We start from the raw sequence: 17,481 nt of genomic DNA, 5'->3' as shown, positions 1-17,481 counted from the left end.
GCAAAAATAATGGCCAAGAAGCATGAAACATAAGTAAAAATGATGCTAAGCACACCAAGACCAAACACGTGCACAAGCACACACACACACACACCATGACTCAAGCTAATCTAACCGTTGATAACATCATGGAAATCAGAGTGCTGCGGTGGAGCAAAATGACACATAAATCATGTGCAAGGGAGAGGATGCAAAACGCTGCAGTTTCTATGATGGATACAAATTGCCGTCTGATGCCTGGAAAGCTCTTGTATAAATACTTGTCTTTGTGTTGCATGAAGTGTTTCCTAGGAAACTACTGTAATAATAATAATATGTTTAGCCCCACTTTGATGTTTAACTATTGATATCTAAAGTTTTTAAACAGAATTTTTTTTTTTTTACATTTTCTATTAAAAAAGAAAGCTTTTTGAAGACATGAACTGATGGTTTTTCACCCCAACATTTTGCATGCTGCATCTCTACACCGAGGCAATGATTGTGTGACTCTGCAGGTGCCTTGCCCACTGGAGGGCACTGTGAGCAGCGCTGAGACTGGCTGGCCAGGAAGGGTGAAAGACACCTTGGCCAGCTCACCAGATGGGCTCAGTGAAGCGTGTCAGATGCTTGTGACAGCTACCTGCACTTCCTTAAGGACTGTCACCATGTATAAACAAACCATTACTCTCAATTGTGAGTGCACTGTGTGTGTGTGTGTGTGTATACAAGAGCATGATTGCATTAACGCCACTGAATGAACATCTGAAGAGCTGCACCGTTATCTAACCTACCATAAAACAACATTTAACCTTTTAACATTTAGCTCAGTACAAATTTATAGGACTTTAAACAATGATTTAGAATTTAAATAATGGCTAATAAGGTTTCCAAAAACAGCAAATATGGCAGGTTTCATTTTAAGGAATTTGCACTAATAAAATAAGGCACAAAACATATAAACGGAATAGTGTAGATTTAAAATGTGTCTCATTGTAAACATAAAGCTTCAATGAAGAGATTGAAGAAGCGGAAACACAACTTGTATGTGATGGTGTTAAAATATATAAGATAAGCTGTTCTATATATATATATATATATATATATAATTTTTTTTTTTTTTAAATATATATATATATATATATATATATATACAAAAAATCCCAACAGATCCCAACAGCCTGGATGTAGAGAAGACGGGAGAGCCCTGAAGGCCTCATCCTGCTCATTAACTTGCAGCAGAACATCGGATGCTGCGCCTCTGCTCGGTCGCTGCCTCCACTGCGCAGCCGCAGTTTCTCCAGCACGCAGAGAGCAGAAGAAGCGCACAGTAAAAAACAAAAATGGCCCTCGACAATTTAATTTTCGCCCAGTGCATCCTGTATTTTTTAGCCTTCGTGTTCGGCTTCATCGCCGTGGTGCCTCTGTCTGAAAACACGGAGGATTTCGGGGGGAAATGCCTGCTGTTCACGCGGGGGATGTGGCAGAACGAGAACATCACCGTGTCGAAGCAGCGCTTCATCGTGGAGGAGTGGGGACCCGAGTCCTCCTGCAGCTTCATCACTTTCGTGGGGATCGCGTCCCTCATCCTGTCCGCAGTGCAAGCATGGAGGCTGCTCTTCTTCCTGTGCAAAGGACACGACGAGTGAGTGACCGTTCACTTGTGCTTGTTCAACGCAATTCAATAACCCGAAATAAGCTGACATGCTTTATACCACTAACGGCTCAATGTAAACATGTCCTGTCTATACCCCACGCCCTTATGTGCGCGCTATTCTGGAAGAATTACAGGCTGCATGTAATACAAACTGTGCTCTGATGATAAACGCCATAGAATGAGCCTATAAAACGACTCGTCACTGTCGTCGTCCATTATAAAGATGGAGGGACTTGTGTTGCCTTTGAAAAATAAAAAAATGTGGCTCACAATACAGTATTTCAAACCTGTCAACAAGTTGATCATGCTGTGTGATAACTGTGTTTATAGTCACATTTTTAATTCATTTATACATTAAGTTAAGCAGAGTTTTAATCCTTTCTTCATTCTGCAGCTCCACCTTCAACGCTTTCCTCAACCTGCTGATCAGCTCCCTGGTGGTGTTCACAGTCTTCCTGTCCAGCACCATCGTCAGCGTGGGCTTCAACATGTGGTGTGACTCCGTCACAGAGGCAGGGACCATGCCCAGCAGGTGAGAGAGCAGCACTCAAACTGAACTCTTCATGATACAGTGCAGTATTCCTCTTAAATGCCAACTCATGTGTGTCGTGTTTTAGCTGCGAGGAGCTGCAGGACACCGATCTCGAACTCGGCCTGGACAACTCCGCTTTCTACGACCAGTTTGCTATAGCTCAGGTAAGACTGTTGATATTGTTCAAGACAGAAAAATCCTGAATCTCGGTCATATTTAGAACGATTGCCTTCCGTCCTTCAGTTTGGCCTGTGGGCTGCGTGGCTCACCTGGCTTGGGATTGCAGTGATGGCCTTCCTGAAGGTCTACCACAACTACAGACAAGAAGACCTGCTGGACAGCCTGATCCACGAGAAGGATCTGCTACTCGGCCGCTCCTCACACCGCAACTCTGACTTCAGGACGGGCCTGATCTAGAAACCAGACGGACACACGAGCACACACACTCCCTCGCACCCACGCGTACAGTCCTTCCTGCCTTCCATGAGAAGCACCAATGTTTGCCTCCGTAGACAATCAAATTAGCGTTTGCTCCCATTGATCATCGATTGAATCAATCAGAAGCTTTTAGCTTTCTTCTCCAAAGGTAATCAATTTTCCCTCACAAAATCTTACAATGGTTATCAATCCTTGAGGAATGCTGCTTTATTGACTTTATTCATCCCCTGTGTGCATTCCTCTCCCACACACACAGCCATAGTTCAGCTCCGACTATATTCAAACCATTTAATGGAAATGTATACCCAGTTTTGCTCAACTCCTATTTAGCAACACAGTATTAATGGGTTGGACAGATTGGCTGATGGATCATGTCTTTGTGAATCTTCTGCATGGACCGAATGCATGACAAATTAATAGGGTGGTGGTTTTTAGATGTAAAGGGATGTTATTTAGTTTTATACACCAATAAATGTGTTCCCAAGGACATTTCCTTTCTTCTGGTAGGATGTGCGACGCATCCTGATGAAGCGATTCATTCTTTGCATGCTGCTGCAAAGTAAAAAAGATGCGTGCTGTTGCAGTGTTTTCACACATTTATCAGCAGATATAAAAGGTGTTTTATAAAAATGACAAATTGTAGCTCAGACATTCATGTATCAGGCAACTGGTCCAAAAGTGCTTTAAGTTAGAGAGATGAATTATATGCACATCAAAGAGGTGCTAGTCTATCAGTACAGCATCATAGAGGAATAGGATAATGCTTTAAGCAATCTATGTGGAATAAAAACAAATCCTATCCGGTGCCATATAGTATCTCAGGCTTCTCCTTCACACTTTATAGGCTACAAACCAATATACTGTATTACTGTGAGTAGACGCACAAATGTACCCGCATGCATCTTTCGCCCCCCTGTTGCAAACACATCACACATTCACTCCTCGTCAGCCTTTACAGGAAGAAAGCGCATCATCTGCTCCACTTTGATAGGCAATGACAGTTTTATTCCAAACAACTGAAATCATAAAACGGTTGGAACTAAGAAAACGCTACATAAAAGGCACTTCTTACAAAGTGACCATAAACGTCTGGATGGCTGTGAAATGCAGCTTCTAAGCTAAATGCGCCCTATGCAGGACATGAGTTTATTGGGCGCTGTTTTATTGCTAATGGTGATTTAGGTTACGGGCGTTATTAGCCTTATATTGCTTTGACATTCAAATGCAAAAAACTCCAAAATCCAATGTTCCTTCTAAGTTCCCTGAAACCTGTTATATAAAGAACAATGTTTTACTTGAAACTATGCGATGTGTGTTATTGCTCATAATGAGGTCTGTGGGATGTGCATCACTGTGCCCTTTGATTACCAAAATCAAGTTGTGTGGTTTGAATTTTTTTTATTATTATTATTTTTTGCTTCATTTGATAAAAGGGAATCATACAACAACATTTCTGTTTGGCCTCATATAAGTGTGGTAATGAATATTGTTTTTTTTGCTTTTTTGTATGTATTGCAAGTATTTGTCCATCCATACGTTTGTCCAAAGCTTGATGAGCATTTGACATCACGGTTAAAACCTGAATATTACCTTAAATAGAAATGTAACATGTAACAAAAAGTTAAAAAATCTAAACTAATTGAAAGTTGGATATTTGCGTAGATGCAGATATACAGTATAGAAGAATAAATAACATTTAGGATAAAGGGTATTTTGTGGGATTCAAGCGGTTATAAAGAGGAACACTGTCAAAAGCATTAGTATTATTTCAGTTTTTCAGAGTATATTCTCTTCGATGTTAGATACGGTGAGGAAATTCATAACATTGTGCTGCAGATTTTCTCCTCAGTGGAGCAGAAGACAGTCAGTCATACAGAAGACCAGGCAGTCTGTAAAGAAAGAGGTGATTTTCTGCCGTCAGCCTGGTGCTGTGAAGTGATGCAGCCCTATGTTTTCTTCCTCTCTGATCGTTATCCAACAGATCACACGTTTGTGCTTCCGTTCGCCTCCTCTTGAATGTACGCTTTGGCGATCAAAGCGACTTCCAAACATCTCTACATTCATATATGTGCAATTACAAGTCTGAATATTGTGTCCATAGTATATTGAACCATATATACACATTCAGTTTTGTGTAATATCTGATGTACACATATCATGTATTGGAACATAAATAAATGTGTGCATTCCATGGTAGCATTCACTCACATACAACAGACTGTGTCATGACTTGCAAAACTGAATGGCTGGGGGTGAATAAGGGAGCGGTATATGTGAGCATTAACATTGCAGATGTGCAAAATCATAGCTTCAATAAGGAGTGGCATCACCACCTTAGCACATATGTACATAAAGACATGGAAGCTACATATTTCTGGGATTACACATTTTTCCCTTCGGGAGCCTGGCCAAAGGGCTGAGGTGTTTGTAGTCCTGGGCTTCAGAGATAGGAAAAAAGAGGGATCTGAAAAAAATAAAGGAGGCTCCATGTCTCCCCCTGTGGACGGTCTCAGTCACTGCATGGTCAGCCATATCCAGCAGCCCCACAGGAGCTGTTTCATATGCAGCAGGTAGACAGCCAGAGCGTCCTCCAGCTCTTCGCACAGTCGCTGCGGGCGCCGCCGGTCTGTGCAGTACATGGCCACACCCAGGAATGACATCAGCAGGAAGAGGCAAGTGAACAGGGCGAGGTGGGGGCGGGACGGTGCCGTCTCATAGGCTACGAGCAAAAACACAAAACCGGTTTCTTACTATTTTGATTTGTAAATGATCATTTGAGTTGGCACATACACACAGATGACTTAACAAAGTCAAGACTAGAGAGTCAAGTTTTGATTTAAAATGACTATTTATATGCAGTGTAGTGGAGGCGCACTCTGTGTTTCAAACTCCGTTAAAAAGAGAAAAGAAACGGTGACAGTGAGCGGCTTTAACTCCATTTTGCATGACAGGCAACAAAGTCAATCAAAAGTGACAGTTAAAAAAACAAACAAACAATTAAACTAAATATTTTTTAAAGTTAAAAATACATTTTCTCATGCACATTAATGCAGTGAATGAGACACTTGGAGACAGACTTACCACCTAAACAGTCAGAGTAAGGAAAGTCTGTGAAGCCGACAGAAAAGAGGCCAGTCAACCTCTGTGATGTACAGCAGCTTACAGCCAGCTGCTGCACCTCATAGACTCCACTATCTCTCTGGAACAGACTCCATGGTGCCTCATTTGCATGCATAATTAATTAGGAAGAGTAAATCACTTGTTCATGTTTGGAAGTCCAACAGCATTACATTATTTTTAAATAGTACTTAATCCCCGAAGGATAAGAGTTTACGATGCAATCTTGGGATGTTGTAAAGCATCTTCTCCTTTCTCTTTACTGCTAAGTGCATACACGGACGTTACATATGGGTTGAGGGCAAATTTGGATTTCATTCACCCTTCTGTACGTGTAAAGCATGTACATGAAGAAAATATGTGTGCTATGAAGTCACTGGGACGGTTTGGTGGAGGTGTGAAAGCACCAGAGGGCAGCATGTTCTCTTAGCATAAACACATCTGTGCCTGGTCATGTGACACTTGTTTCCCTGTTTGTTTTCTCACCATGCACTGTGGTCTCTGGCTCCCTGAATCGAACCCTCCGCTCGCCTTTCCGTCTGTGGCCGGGTTCCGTGTCTGACCCATAGATGGGGCTCGGCCTCTTCAGAATGGAGGTGGGGACTTTGCCGTTGGCGACCTGCATCACACACAGCTGAGGATGAGTGTATCCAAAACAAAGCTCCTGATAAAATTCAAAAGACCGACAAGAAACAGCTGGAAGGCACAGATTTTTTTTTTTTTACAAGCAAACAGCTCCTAGCCATCGTTACACATGAAGATACCCGCAGGTGTTGTTGACAGTACCTTAGCTTTCAGCGCGTCCTCCTGTTGATGGTGGGCGTCCTTTCTGTGGCGGACCTCTGAGTGTTTCTCGTGGTGGGAATGAGGAATACAGTTGACGGTGTCTCTGATGGACTCTGCAGCAGCGAAGCGCTTGGAGAGTGCAGACACACACTGCCCCAGGGAGTCTAATAAGAGGACCATGTCCACACATGAGTAGATGCCTGCTGCTACTTCACACAGGTGCAGCCTGCAGCCTGCTCTGAAGACAGACACTGAGGCGATGTTAAACATACAAAGTTAAATATGCAAATGTTTCTTAGAGAAGATACCAGCGTTAACTCTGTCAGCACCAGGTACAGCACTGCTTACTCAGTTACACAGACTGATGCAAAAATAGTCAAAAACATCCGGTTTTCTTGCTTCCCCCCAATATATTTCCACTAAAAGCTTTGTTATTTACTATTCCAGGATCTCAGAAAAAAATCTTGTCATAATCTCCAAACTTTGTTTCTTAAAAAGATCTATTTCTCCAAAAGTAAAAAAAAAAAAAAAGAGGTAAAATGAGCCTTATTCTGGTTGCTCCTCCTTATTTTATTATTATTATTATTATTATTTATTATTATTTATTATTATTAATTATTTGAAAGGATTTCATATTTCTTACTACTGTTTTTAATTATTGCAAATATGTTTTTATTCTCCTTGTCTTTCTGTAATGCATTTTAATTTTACCTTTATTTTTCTTCTATTTTTTTGTCACTTTATTGTATGACATGTTATGATGTGAAGCACTTTGAGTCTGCCTTGAATGAATGTATGACATGTGCTATACAAATAAAGTTGCCTTCCTCTTGTCTGTCTGTCAATGCTGGCTGATGCATCAGTCGACATAGATTAACATGTTCCTGAGAGATCATTTCAGTTTTTATAAGACAGAAAGAAACTGCTCAAGCTCATGTCAACATAAGCAGTAACAATAACAATAACAATAATAATAATAATAATAATAATAATAATAATAATGGTAAATACAAATGTGAATACTTCCTATCTATTACTCCAGCTAGTTGTTTTGAAGATAATTCAACCAAAATAAAATCAGGGGTCATATATTTAGGGACATATTTCATAAGAGACTGTAAACTTTAAAATAAATAAATAAATAAATAATAAAGAAACTTTTTTCTGAAAGGAGAGTAGTTTCAGCCTCCCCCTATTCCTAGTTATTCATTACCATGATATCTAAAATAGAATTTGGTGGATATTGTTAAAATGACTGTTCCCTTATAGTTTATAAATGTTAACATACACTTCTACATGACGCACTACAGTTGACAAACGAATTGGACTTTCAAACACACACGTAGTTTGTTAGCTGAGGGAGGGTGACAGGGAGATTACAGGGAACTGTATTTAGGAGAAGAGGGCTGTAACCTGTTAAACATGAAGCGCCTTAGTGTGGGCCAAAGAGTGTGTACAGTACAAAATAAAAGGTCGTACACACAAAGCAACTCCTGTGTGTCCTGATCTGCAACAACAGATAAAAGCGCTCTGACCCTGCACCTTCTCACCATAGAACCAAACACGTTGACCACCATATGAGGAGAACAACAAGGAGTGTTGTAAATCTGTCTTTATAGGCTGTACACTCCTGTCTCCCTGTAGCGCGCCCTGTTCAGCACCACTGCCTCTGAAAGCTGACTCGACAGAGAGGCTGCTTTGTGAATATTGCTTTTTACACCACAGCAGTTCTCACAAAAATGCTGCGAGTTTAGAGAGTTCCTCCCTCTTAATGCAAGCCAAGCAGACATACTGTACGGAAAAAACGCCGCCCTCAAACTGTCACAAAGCTTTCTTTTCTTTAGCATCTGCATAAAAGCACTCCCATGTCCGACGTGACTGCAAGTGTTTATTAATTTAACGTTTTCAAGGGTTGACATGGTTCGAAGGCTAACTGATTTGCTTTAAACCACATTCTCACCGTGCTGTGTGCTCTCTAAAGCATCCTGTATCAGGATGGCAGTAGTCAATCATCCCAGGTGAGTGTTTACCTGAATATTCAGTCTTGCCAATCTCAGCATAGACGGTGGCCATAAGCTCCAGGCTTCTGGCAGTAATAGGGTGGTCATTACCAAAGGCCCTCTGGTGGATCTTTGCAGCCTGGCAGATTAATAAAACAGACAGCAGAGATCTGAAGTTGACGCATGAGTGCCATAAACTTTTTCCGTTTGTGAAAAAAAGAATCTGGAGAATGATGTACATACCTTACCGCTGTATTCTAGAGCAAGGTGTGGCCTGAAAGGAGAAGGAAAGATTGCACCGTTTAACAATACACTACATTCTTCTTCCATTGAAACGCAAACATTTTTCGAAGACAACAACACCTGACCTTAATCAAATGTAGTGGCGTGTGCTGCACAGCCAGCCGAGCGTATCGGTTACAGCTGCATGAGAAATCCAAACATGCGCATGCTGTGATTAGACAGAGAGCAGGGCTGCAGGTTCTCAGGCGCCTGATGGAGGAAGTGGAAACCCGTCTATTTCTGCCAGCCTGACTGCCCCTTTCTATTCTCCGGGATGAATTACAGACGGCATGGCGCTCACAGGTTGGTTTACTGACCTTCCACTACTCTTCTGCTTAGTGCTAAGCTACGATGTGGCACATTGAGAATCTGCCAGCCGTTCCATTCATATCTGCCCTAGAAAGCCGGCCAAGGACATTCATCACCCTCACGTGTGCCTATAGATGTAGAGCAAGCTCTGTTTAGTGTGACAGATGTCGTCTTTGCTGCTCCAAACCCACACTTCCCTTCAATTAGTAATGGCCAGGTGTCAGTTTGCTCTGCTTTAGAACGTCCTTTTCAGGGGAAATCGGATCGGCAAAAGACAGAAAAGCCCTTCGCAGGCCCAAAGGACTTCCTACGACATCTCTGAGAGAGTCAGGGAGTAACAACTTCCTGTCTGAAGGACAGAAAGACTCGGATTGAGGCTTATGTTGGAGGTAGTAAGAGCTTTTGGGCATTAAGATTTCCCCACTGATAGATAACAAAGTTAATCTGGGTTTTTATGTTCCTCATTTTGAAGAGTGGAATCAAATTCCTGCTTGTTCTTATTTAGTTATTAACCAATAGTCAGTACCATCTCCACTATATGCTCCCTGCCTTAGTGAAGCTCTCTGACCAGCCCTCCGTCAAACAAGCCTTCCACCCTCTGTCACCCTCTCTGGCAATCAGGTTAAATGGCCTAATCCCAACAATGACAACAGAGGCACAAAAAGTAGGTGCATGCTACGGCCTAACAAAGTACCCCTGCAACAGGAGACTCCAGATCCAGTTAAGGCGTTTCTTCTGAAACACTCACGTAAAGTGCGGTGTCTCTTTTCTCCACATCTACAGGGAAATTCAACTCTAGCAAAAAAAAAAAGACTTGGAGCCAGAGTTTATCTGGTTCGAATCATTTCCATTCCAGAATGGCCGATGTGTGTACGTGCAAGTGGACATGGATACATTATTATCCCATTTCTCATTTTGTCAATGATTAATATTAAAACACGACAAATAACCATGACATGGTAATAAAAGCAATCTGTTGCACAAATGTATCCTAAGCAAGCCAAATAATTTTGTTAGTGACCGTGCGTTAATTATCACAAGATGATATCAGTCTGAGATATACTTATATAGTATATATATGAGTTAAACTCAGGGTTTGACTTTATGAACAAATTAGCATTTTATTGCTCAGAGCGGCTGCTTTCGGCATAAATCTGATAAGAGACACAAATGCAAATATATTGTTTCCACCATTTTCACAGCTCTGTGAAATGACGACGAAGGGTCAAATGCAGAAATGCAAAAGTAAAAAGTCACAGAACATGTAACCACCACGAATTACACCACAACAGAAGCTACAGCAGGACACAGTTTTACCTACTGTTTGCTCATGATGCAGAGCTGGGCCAGCCGCTCGAGGTGCTGTGCCTGGGAGGCCTGCTCCGAAAGCTCCTCGCTCCATCCCGCAGAGCCCAGCGTCGCCTCCTCCTGAGGCCCTGTTACACAAACACAGGGCATGGAATCACAGTCAGCCCGCCAGCAAAGCACTCAGTCTCTCCCTCTGTGCTCGCCTTTCTGTCTATTCCTCTCGCCTCACTGTCCTTTGAGCGCTTTCCCTCTGTGGCGCTGCACAGTTTGAAAAATAAAACCTAAAAAGCCCTGGGTATCTGGCTATCAGCCTGTCTAGCACTGCTGCGGACTCTAAGCCCAGACAGCAGAGTGGAGCCAACTGAGGACCGGAGACAAGAGAGCAGAGATAAGGGCAGGAGAGAGCGGATAAGGGAGTCAAACAACACACTCACCACGCCCACACTGTAACACTGAGACACACGGTGACACACCACAAACATGCAACGTGTACTGTACACACCGCACACACACACACACACACACACACTTGCAGACAATAATGGAGGTGGAATTGAGTTCAGCTTGCAGTCCATGCCACAAGCCAGTGCAAATAAATTGTTGTAAGTTACACTGATTTATTTAACAGGTAAAGTCTTTTGTTTGCATTACAAAACCCACAACATTAGAGTGATGTGAGCTGTCACGGGGGAAATATCGAGACGGGCTACGTTTGAGGAAAGACAGCTTGTAAGCGTGCCAGCTCTGCCCCTGGAAGTCCAGCGTTCAATCCAAGCGAGTGCTGAATCAGGAGCTTCAGTATTCTATGGCGACACACAGTTCTTAATGAGATGGTGCAAAGTGTGGCCATTTGTCTTCTACCACGTCTGTCCCCGTTCTCCTCCACTGTGCCCACGCTCTGCTGCTGCCGCCGCCGCCTCAGCAGCAGATACAGAGGAAGGCCAGACGTCTGGAGCAGCGGGTGATGAACGAGCGACCTCGCTCCGAATGCGGGCTAACAGCTCCGCCAGGTATATTATAAACAAAGACGCACTTGGGTAGAACGGGACGTCATTTCATATTAGCTCAGTGAGTTAACAGGATAGGGTGTCTTTATATTGTATTGTTTGCGGGTTGTTTTGTAGATGCAGGTTAAACAAAAGTCACGTTGGAGAGCTGCTCACTAAATACACAGTCTGTCTGCCAATGCGTCAGTGCATGTGATGCCTTGATAAACCCTCAAAATGAAATGAAAAAATGAATTGAAATTTTGATTCCATGTTATTTTGCATTACACACCCTTCAACCCTTAAATAATTGTATCCTTAAAGTCAGGAAAACTTGGAATTTGGTACAAATTTAGACAATGTTTTGAGAACAGAGAATATTCTTAAAATAACTGCTCCAGTTAAACTCAAGTAAATATGATTTCCAAATTCTTTGTATCTCTTTTAAAACTTCTTCTTCTACTGAATTATAAATGAACTCGCCTGTAACAAGTTTCATATATTCACATTTTTATACTTTCAGCTGATCTGCTGTGCACCGACTAAAATACTCTGATTCCTCTATAGACATATGATTTAGCAATTAATTTGAATCAAATAAAAAATGAACAATATCTCAGTGTTACCTATAAGTTAGTCAAATAAACAAAGCATTACCAAAAGACATTCAAACTCAAAGAAGATGACTCATCAAAGGCTGCATGATATACATGTGATACATGCGTACTGTATATGCACTTACAGTATATTCCCAGAAGTATTCATCCATAGCTTCATATCAAAAGTACTTGCCTGTGCTGCCATGAAGAGCCGTGAGCTCGATCAACGCCACCTCGTAGAACATTTTCTCAGCCTGGATGAACTGGAGGGCCTTCTCATCTGTTTATATAGGTGAAGGATCTGTCTCAGTTGTCAACGGGATTAGTCAGTTGTTGGAGAGTTAAAAACAGCCTTGTTGCCCAGCTCAGCGCTGTTTTTTGTTTTTGTTTTTTTCCATCCCTCTCATGACTGAGCCCTCCAGGCAAAACAGAATATGTAATCATTCAAAGCAGATTGTTGATGGTGAGGTCTGGATGTTGCAATGCAGATTTCAACGTGCCACAGCTTCCCTGCCGATTTGGGGTTTTCGTACGGAGCAACTGTGATGCAAAACAAATCCTAAATGCTGAACAAAAGGACACAGTATAGCATCTGATTAAACCTCACTGCCTCATATCATATTCCTGTTTTAGTGCATTTTGTTTTTGTGTTTTGGACCGACTCCTTTTAAATGATCTGAATGCCACTTTTGTTTCCATGAAAAGACTCCCTATAAAAAGAATCCTAAAAATAGAGCCTCTTCACTTTGTCTAAAGCATTCTGCGAACTGAGAGTCCGCCCCGCTGTAAAATGACACCATTGATGCTTGTCAGGTGAATTTAGAGACCAATGGGAAGGAGAATGCCTAAAATAAACACAGCCCTGCCTGTCTTAATGTCCTACTTAACACCAGATGTCCCATGTTTAAAACGCTATAAATGACATTCTGGTTTCATTCTTCACCTAATTTGCCCATTATACCTTAATATATCTTACATAAAACTAAATATCTACTTTTTATAATAAGGGTTGGAAAGATGGACAGTAGATTTTCAGTTAAGCTTTGAACTGAAAACAACAACGGCTGGTTTCCTTCATTTTTTGTCACCTGGAGAATAATGATCAGGGTTGCAGGACAGGCACAGATCCACCAGTTCAAATCCTATTGTACATACGATCCTCAACAAAAGGACAGGACAGATAAAGACAGATACAGAAAAGACGATTAAACATTAAAAATGTTTAGGTCTGATGAGCAGCACATGATACTAAAATAGATGGTGGATGTTGAAAAGCTATTAGTGGCTGTACATCTGAATAATTTACTGTACAGTACAGTAAGAGATGGCAAAGCAAGTCCTGTCATCAAACCCGGCATTTTTAATAATAAAGTGGAACTCCCTATTTTTATTGCGTAGCACAAATGTGATGTTTTGGACAAATCTAGAGGAGCCACCTGGCAGCAGGGAATAAGGGGAGTGTGAGCTGGACCATCTGGGAGGGAGGATTAGGGCAACAGCCATCATTAAAGGTCTGCCTGCTATTTTTAACCTGGCTGGACCACAACAACGCTACAACCAGGAACTTCACACAATCCTCTCCAGAGAATGTGTGCTCCACTCTACGCACACAAAACTCCACAAGAACGTGCATTAACACCGGCACCTTCAAAGACACGTGCTGACCAACTCACCTAAGGGTGCCCTGAAATAAAATACTCTAGTCAGTAGCATTACTATATATATAATGTGATGAAATATGACTGAATGACTACTCTTTCTGCTCTGCATAACAACTTTAACAATGTAAATATACAATGTGCCTGGATTTGCATCTCATACTCCTCTTTGTTTGAGTCTAAAGTCAAATTGTCTGGGTCAGCACTTTGCATGAAACCGTTTCAGTAAATACACAGCAGCCGTGGCTTTGGACAAAGGTCACTTGTAGCTGCTGCCAGCTCTGATAACCATACATCAAGCTTTGACTACGGTCAATTCAGCTTTATTACCTAATCGTGAAATTTGGTTAGACCGCCACACAGACAAAATATGAGGAGACACCGAGCCTTCTGTTGTCATAAACATTTGTGTGAAAACCAAAAGTTCCCATATCCTCTCCCAGTTTGAGCACGCTGACCCTTCACCTCCCTAGAGGACCATGACTAAAACCACCACATCCCTACTTCAGCTCATGATGCTCATGAGAACTATGAAAATTGAACTATTTTTTCTTCTCAATTATGGAAAATGACCACATACTTTCATTCTCTGTGCACAATGATAGTATTAATAAAAATAATAAATATCATAGTTTGTCAGTACATTATGAATTATACTTACAAAATCTCGATGTATGATGTAATTACATTTTCATGGCTATAAAGTAAAATTATGTAACACGGTAACTACACCCATAACATTTATGCCACAGTTTGACATGACAAAAAAACATTATTATTGATGACGTTATGTAATAAAGTGCTGTACGTTAAAATTATTGAGCCCTGTCATGGTAGATGCTGGACTTAAGTAGATACCGGTCCATGCTGAGAAGAGTCCTGATAGCTATTGATGAAGGGGACCTCAGTAAATCGACCTATTTTGGAAAATTGACAGTAAGCCTTGCTGAGATAGAAAACCTGAGCTGGCAAGTTAAGTGTTTGTGTGTCTCAGTAACAGGGAGAAGAGCCACAGAGGTAATATATCCTGAAACGCAGCACCTCTCCATTATCTCTATGTCCTATAGCGCTATAGTTTATAGAAGCAGTGAGGTGGCGGTGAACGGGCTAGTCGGTGCACATACAGGTTAATTAGTGCTCTTCCGCTCTGTTGTGCAGCGATAAGAGCCTACAAATCCTCTTAAGAGACGGCCACACAGCCTGAGCTGCGCACAAAACGTATTGCATTCTGGGACAAACGTGTGATTATGAACTTGTCCAGAGACATCCACTCATCCCCCTCCGTTTACACTGCTTTCCATAAAGGGTCTACATCTTTCATTGTGCCGGGAGTTTGCCACGCATTCCATCACAGACAATCCTCTGCGTGTTCACGTCGCAGAAAGAGAAAACTAGTTTTGTAGTTCGCCCGCTTGCTAACAGTTAAGAGTCCTGAAGGGACGGTGAAAGTAAAAGTATCAGAAGAGAAATGAGTCGTGAGGCTTTCCCTGGGTCAGTAAAAGATACAATTCTTTTCAGTGATGAAGAGTTCTGCGATCTGTAAAGCACAGACAAGGGACAGGATTAATTATTCGATCATTCATTTTCAACAGCATTCCCGAGTGTGCGTGTGTATGATGTCATGGGCTGTCATAACAAGTACTTCTGCTCCCTTCACAACACTATTGCTTCGGTCAAACACGTGCCACGCGTTCCAAAGTCCCGGAGTTTGTTTTGACATCAGGGACATTCTTTCAGGCATTACTAAACACAATTTAAATGGCAGCCTTGGAAAATGGCCCCACTATGTAATCTGCAAAGACTTTGGCCTGGCTACACAGTGCCATAAAGCCTGTGACCTCAACGAACACCAAATCCCACACACAACGGGACAGACATGAGCTGGATCCTACAGTATCTTTAACGACGTGACTGTTACAGTGTACACGTGATGAGTCCGACAGCTCATCTAGCAGCATGCACGCTATCAGTCCCACTCACCCTGAAACGATGGAACAGTGTCAACACAGGGACACATGATGGACTACTGTAAGATTTGACATTGCTGTCAGTGACATCAAGGTTGAATGGGACCTGCGTGATCGTTTATGATGCTCGAAAGGAGAAATCTGTTCATGCAGCTGTGCAAATACACGATAGAGCAGATTTTATGGAAGCATGTTATAAACATGCATGTTAGTATGTGGGTGTAGGACAAAGAAAGGGAGACAAATGTGTGTGTGTGTGTGTGTGTGTGTCTCCAGTCTTGAGGCATCTGGCTCACCTGGTGCAGGCAGTTGGGCAGATAGGTGAAGCTTTGCACATGGGTCAGTCCCAACAGGCAGCTGAGGAAGCAGTGGAGGGCGGCCTGATACTCCCCCTGCTGCTGGAGCTGCTGTCCCAGCTCGAACAGGCCCTCCCTCCCCCTGTTCAGCATCCCCAGTCCCAGCCAGAGCCAGCGCTGCCTCCCATCAGAGCTCCACCAGCCGACGTTTCTCGCTTCGACACTCCACTGAAGCACCACAGGTAGAAAGAAACAGCAGCACACAGAAAGAAAAGGTTAAAAAGAAAATGCAGCTGCTCACATAAACACAGACAGAGAGCAGCCAGAGGGAGGAGCGAGCAGCACGGCTTCTTCTCAGTCTCGTACGAGCACTCTAAGTCAAGGACAGGTGGTAAGAAGCAAGCTGAGGGAGCTCCGGCGACTCACACAGAAAAGATCCATTCCCCTCCCTCCTCCCAGGCTGCACCAGGAAAGGAGGACGGAGGAAGTCGTTGGGGAGTATTTGCTGTTTGAGTGGCAGAGCTGCTGGCCAATCACGGCTCTGCTCATGTACAGTAGTTCTGCCAGCGTGTGTTCTGTGCATTGGGTTTCTCTCCAGTCCTTGAAAAGGGAAATTGCAATGCTGTAGGTGTTGATGATGAAAACCATATATAGTAAATATTCTGTAAATGTAGTATTATAGAATAATATTTAATTTAGTATTTTGACCTATATTTTCCCTGCTTTTATGTATTCACAGAGCAGTGCATTATGTATATGCAGTGTGTGAGATAATTATTGCCCCACTTATGATTTATAAATGAGGAGTGCATAAGAATTATGCACCGACATAGTGTGAGGACGTTTCACACGACCTCAGGGAAAAACACGCTTTTGTAAAGTCTCAAAAAACCAGACAGCAGTCACAAACATAGGGTCTTTAGGAACGGCCAATCTATCTATGAGATAGAGGGAAAGCACTCCTCACTATCCAAACAAGGATGACAAATATTTATTCACAAGGAGTGCCTCGTCTGGATGTGTGCTCACTTCCCTTCACACTCTGCTAATCAACATTAATGTGCGGCCAATCTGTGCCTGGGGGGGAAGAGAGGAAAAGCAGAAGAGGAGATACAACCATAGCACTTGATCCACGGATGATCCAGAGGATCATGAATGAGTCTCGACTTTAAGAGCTGCACTCCTCCCCGCCCTCCCTCCGTTTGGACGGAGAGCAGTAGCTGGAGGAAATGCATGGGGCAACACAAAGCAAACGGGCAGAGTCAGTCTCCATTAGTGTCCGATGCACCTAGCTAGGCAAGATGGGGTTTGTAGTGGACGGGAGGGGGATCAAAGAGCATTAAACTTTTATTTTGGACTAAGCATCTTGCAGATGCAGGGTTGCTTTATCTCCTCTAACTGGACAACTGGAGAAAACAGACAGGTGATTTTTTTTCCTCACTTAACTGTGGCGTCAGTAGAGGTGAGTCAGAATCCAGGGAGAAAGTAAGCAAAGCATCTGATGTGATTGATCTGGAAGGCCACTGGCCGACTCTCAGTGTTCAGTCTGAATTGAAAAAGAGTGTGGGCT

The 17,481-nt window shown here is 42.5% G+C and overlaps 2 protein-coding genes across 3 annotated transcripts; one reads left to right on the top strand and one right to left on the bottom strand.

The window, feature by feature from the left end:
- Positions 1 to 1,277: 1,277 nt before the first annotated feature.
- Positions 1,278 to 3,455, top strand: LOC311016506 (transmembrane protein 179-like). Its single transcript, XM_084014231.1, has 4 exons — positions 1,278 to 1,621; positions 2,028 to 2,165; positions 2,251 to 2,329; positions 2,409 to 3,455. Exons 1-4 carry the CDS (start codon positions 1,320 to 1,322, stop codon positions 2,580 to 2,582), a joined length of 693 nt encoding a protein of 230 aa, XP_083870357.1. The 5' UTR covers positions 1,278 to 1,319; the 3' UTR covers positions 2,583 to 3,455.
- Positions 3,456 to 3,586: 131 nt separating this feature from the next.
- cUnh14orf180 (chromosome Un C14orf180 homolog) lies at positions 3,587 to 16,367 on the bottom strand. Of its 2 annotated transcripts, XM_084014229.1 has the most exons (11): positions 16,338 to 16,367; positions 15,912 to 16,139; positions 15,155 to 15,185; positions 12,184 to 12,270; positions 10,419 to 10,533; positions 8,750 to 8,780; positions 8,537 to 8,645; positions 6,507 to 6,670; positions 6,207 to 6,339; positions 5,685 to 5,711; positions 3,587 to 5,322 (listed from the first exon to the last, which is right to left on the bottom strand). In XM_084014229.1, exons 1-11 carry the CDS (start codon positions 16,350 to 16,352, stop codon positions 5,117 to 5,119), a joined length of 1,146 nt encoding a protein of 381 aa, XP_083870355.1. In that variant the 5' UTR covers positions 16,353 to 16,367; the 3' UTR covers positions 3,587 to 5,116. The 2 variants fall into 2 exon arrangements, with proteins under 2 accessions (XP_083870355.1, XP_083870356.1); XM_084014230.1 differs by lacking the exon at positions 5,685 to 5,711.
- Positions 16,368 to 17,481: the final 1,114 nt, after the last annotated feature.

This window comes from Eutrigla gurnardus, assembly GCF_963514095.1.
Source record: "Eutrigla gurnardus genome assembly, chromosome: 7".
NCBI lineage: Eukaryota > Metazoa > Chordata > Actinopteri > Perciformes > Triglidae > Eutrigla > Eutrigla gurnardus.
This window is presented reverse-complemented; position numbering and strand designations above follow the sequence as displayed.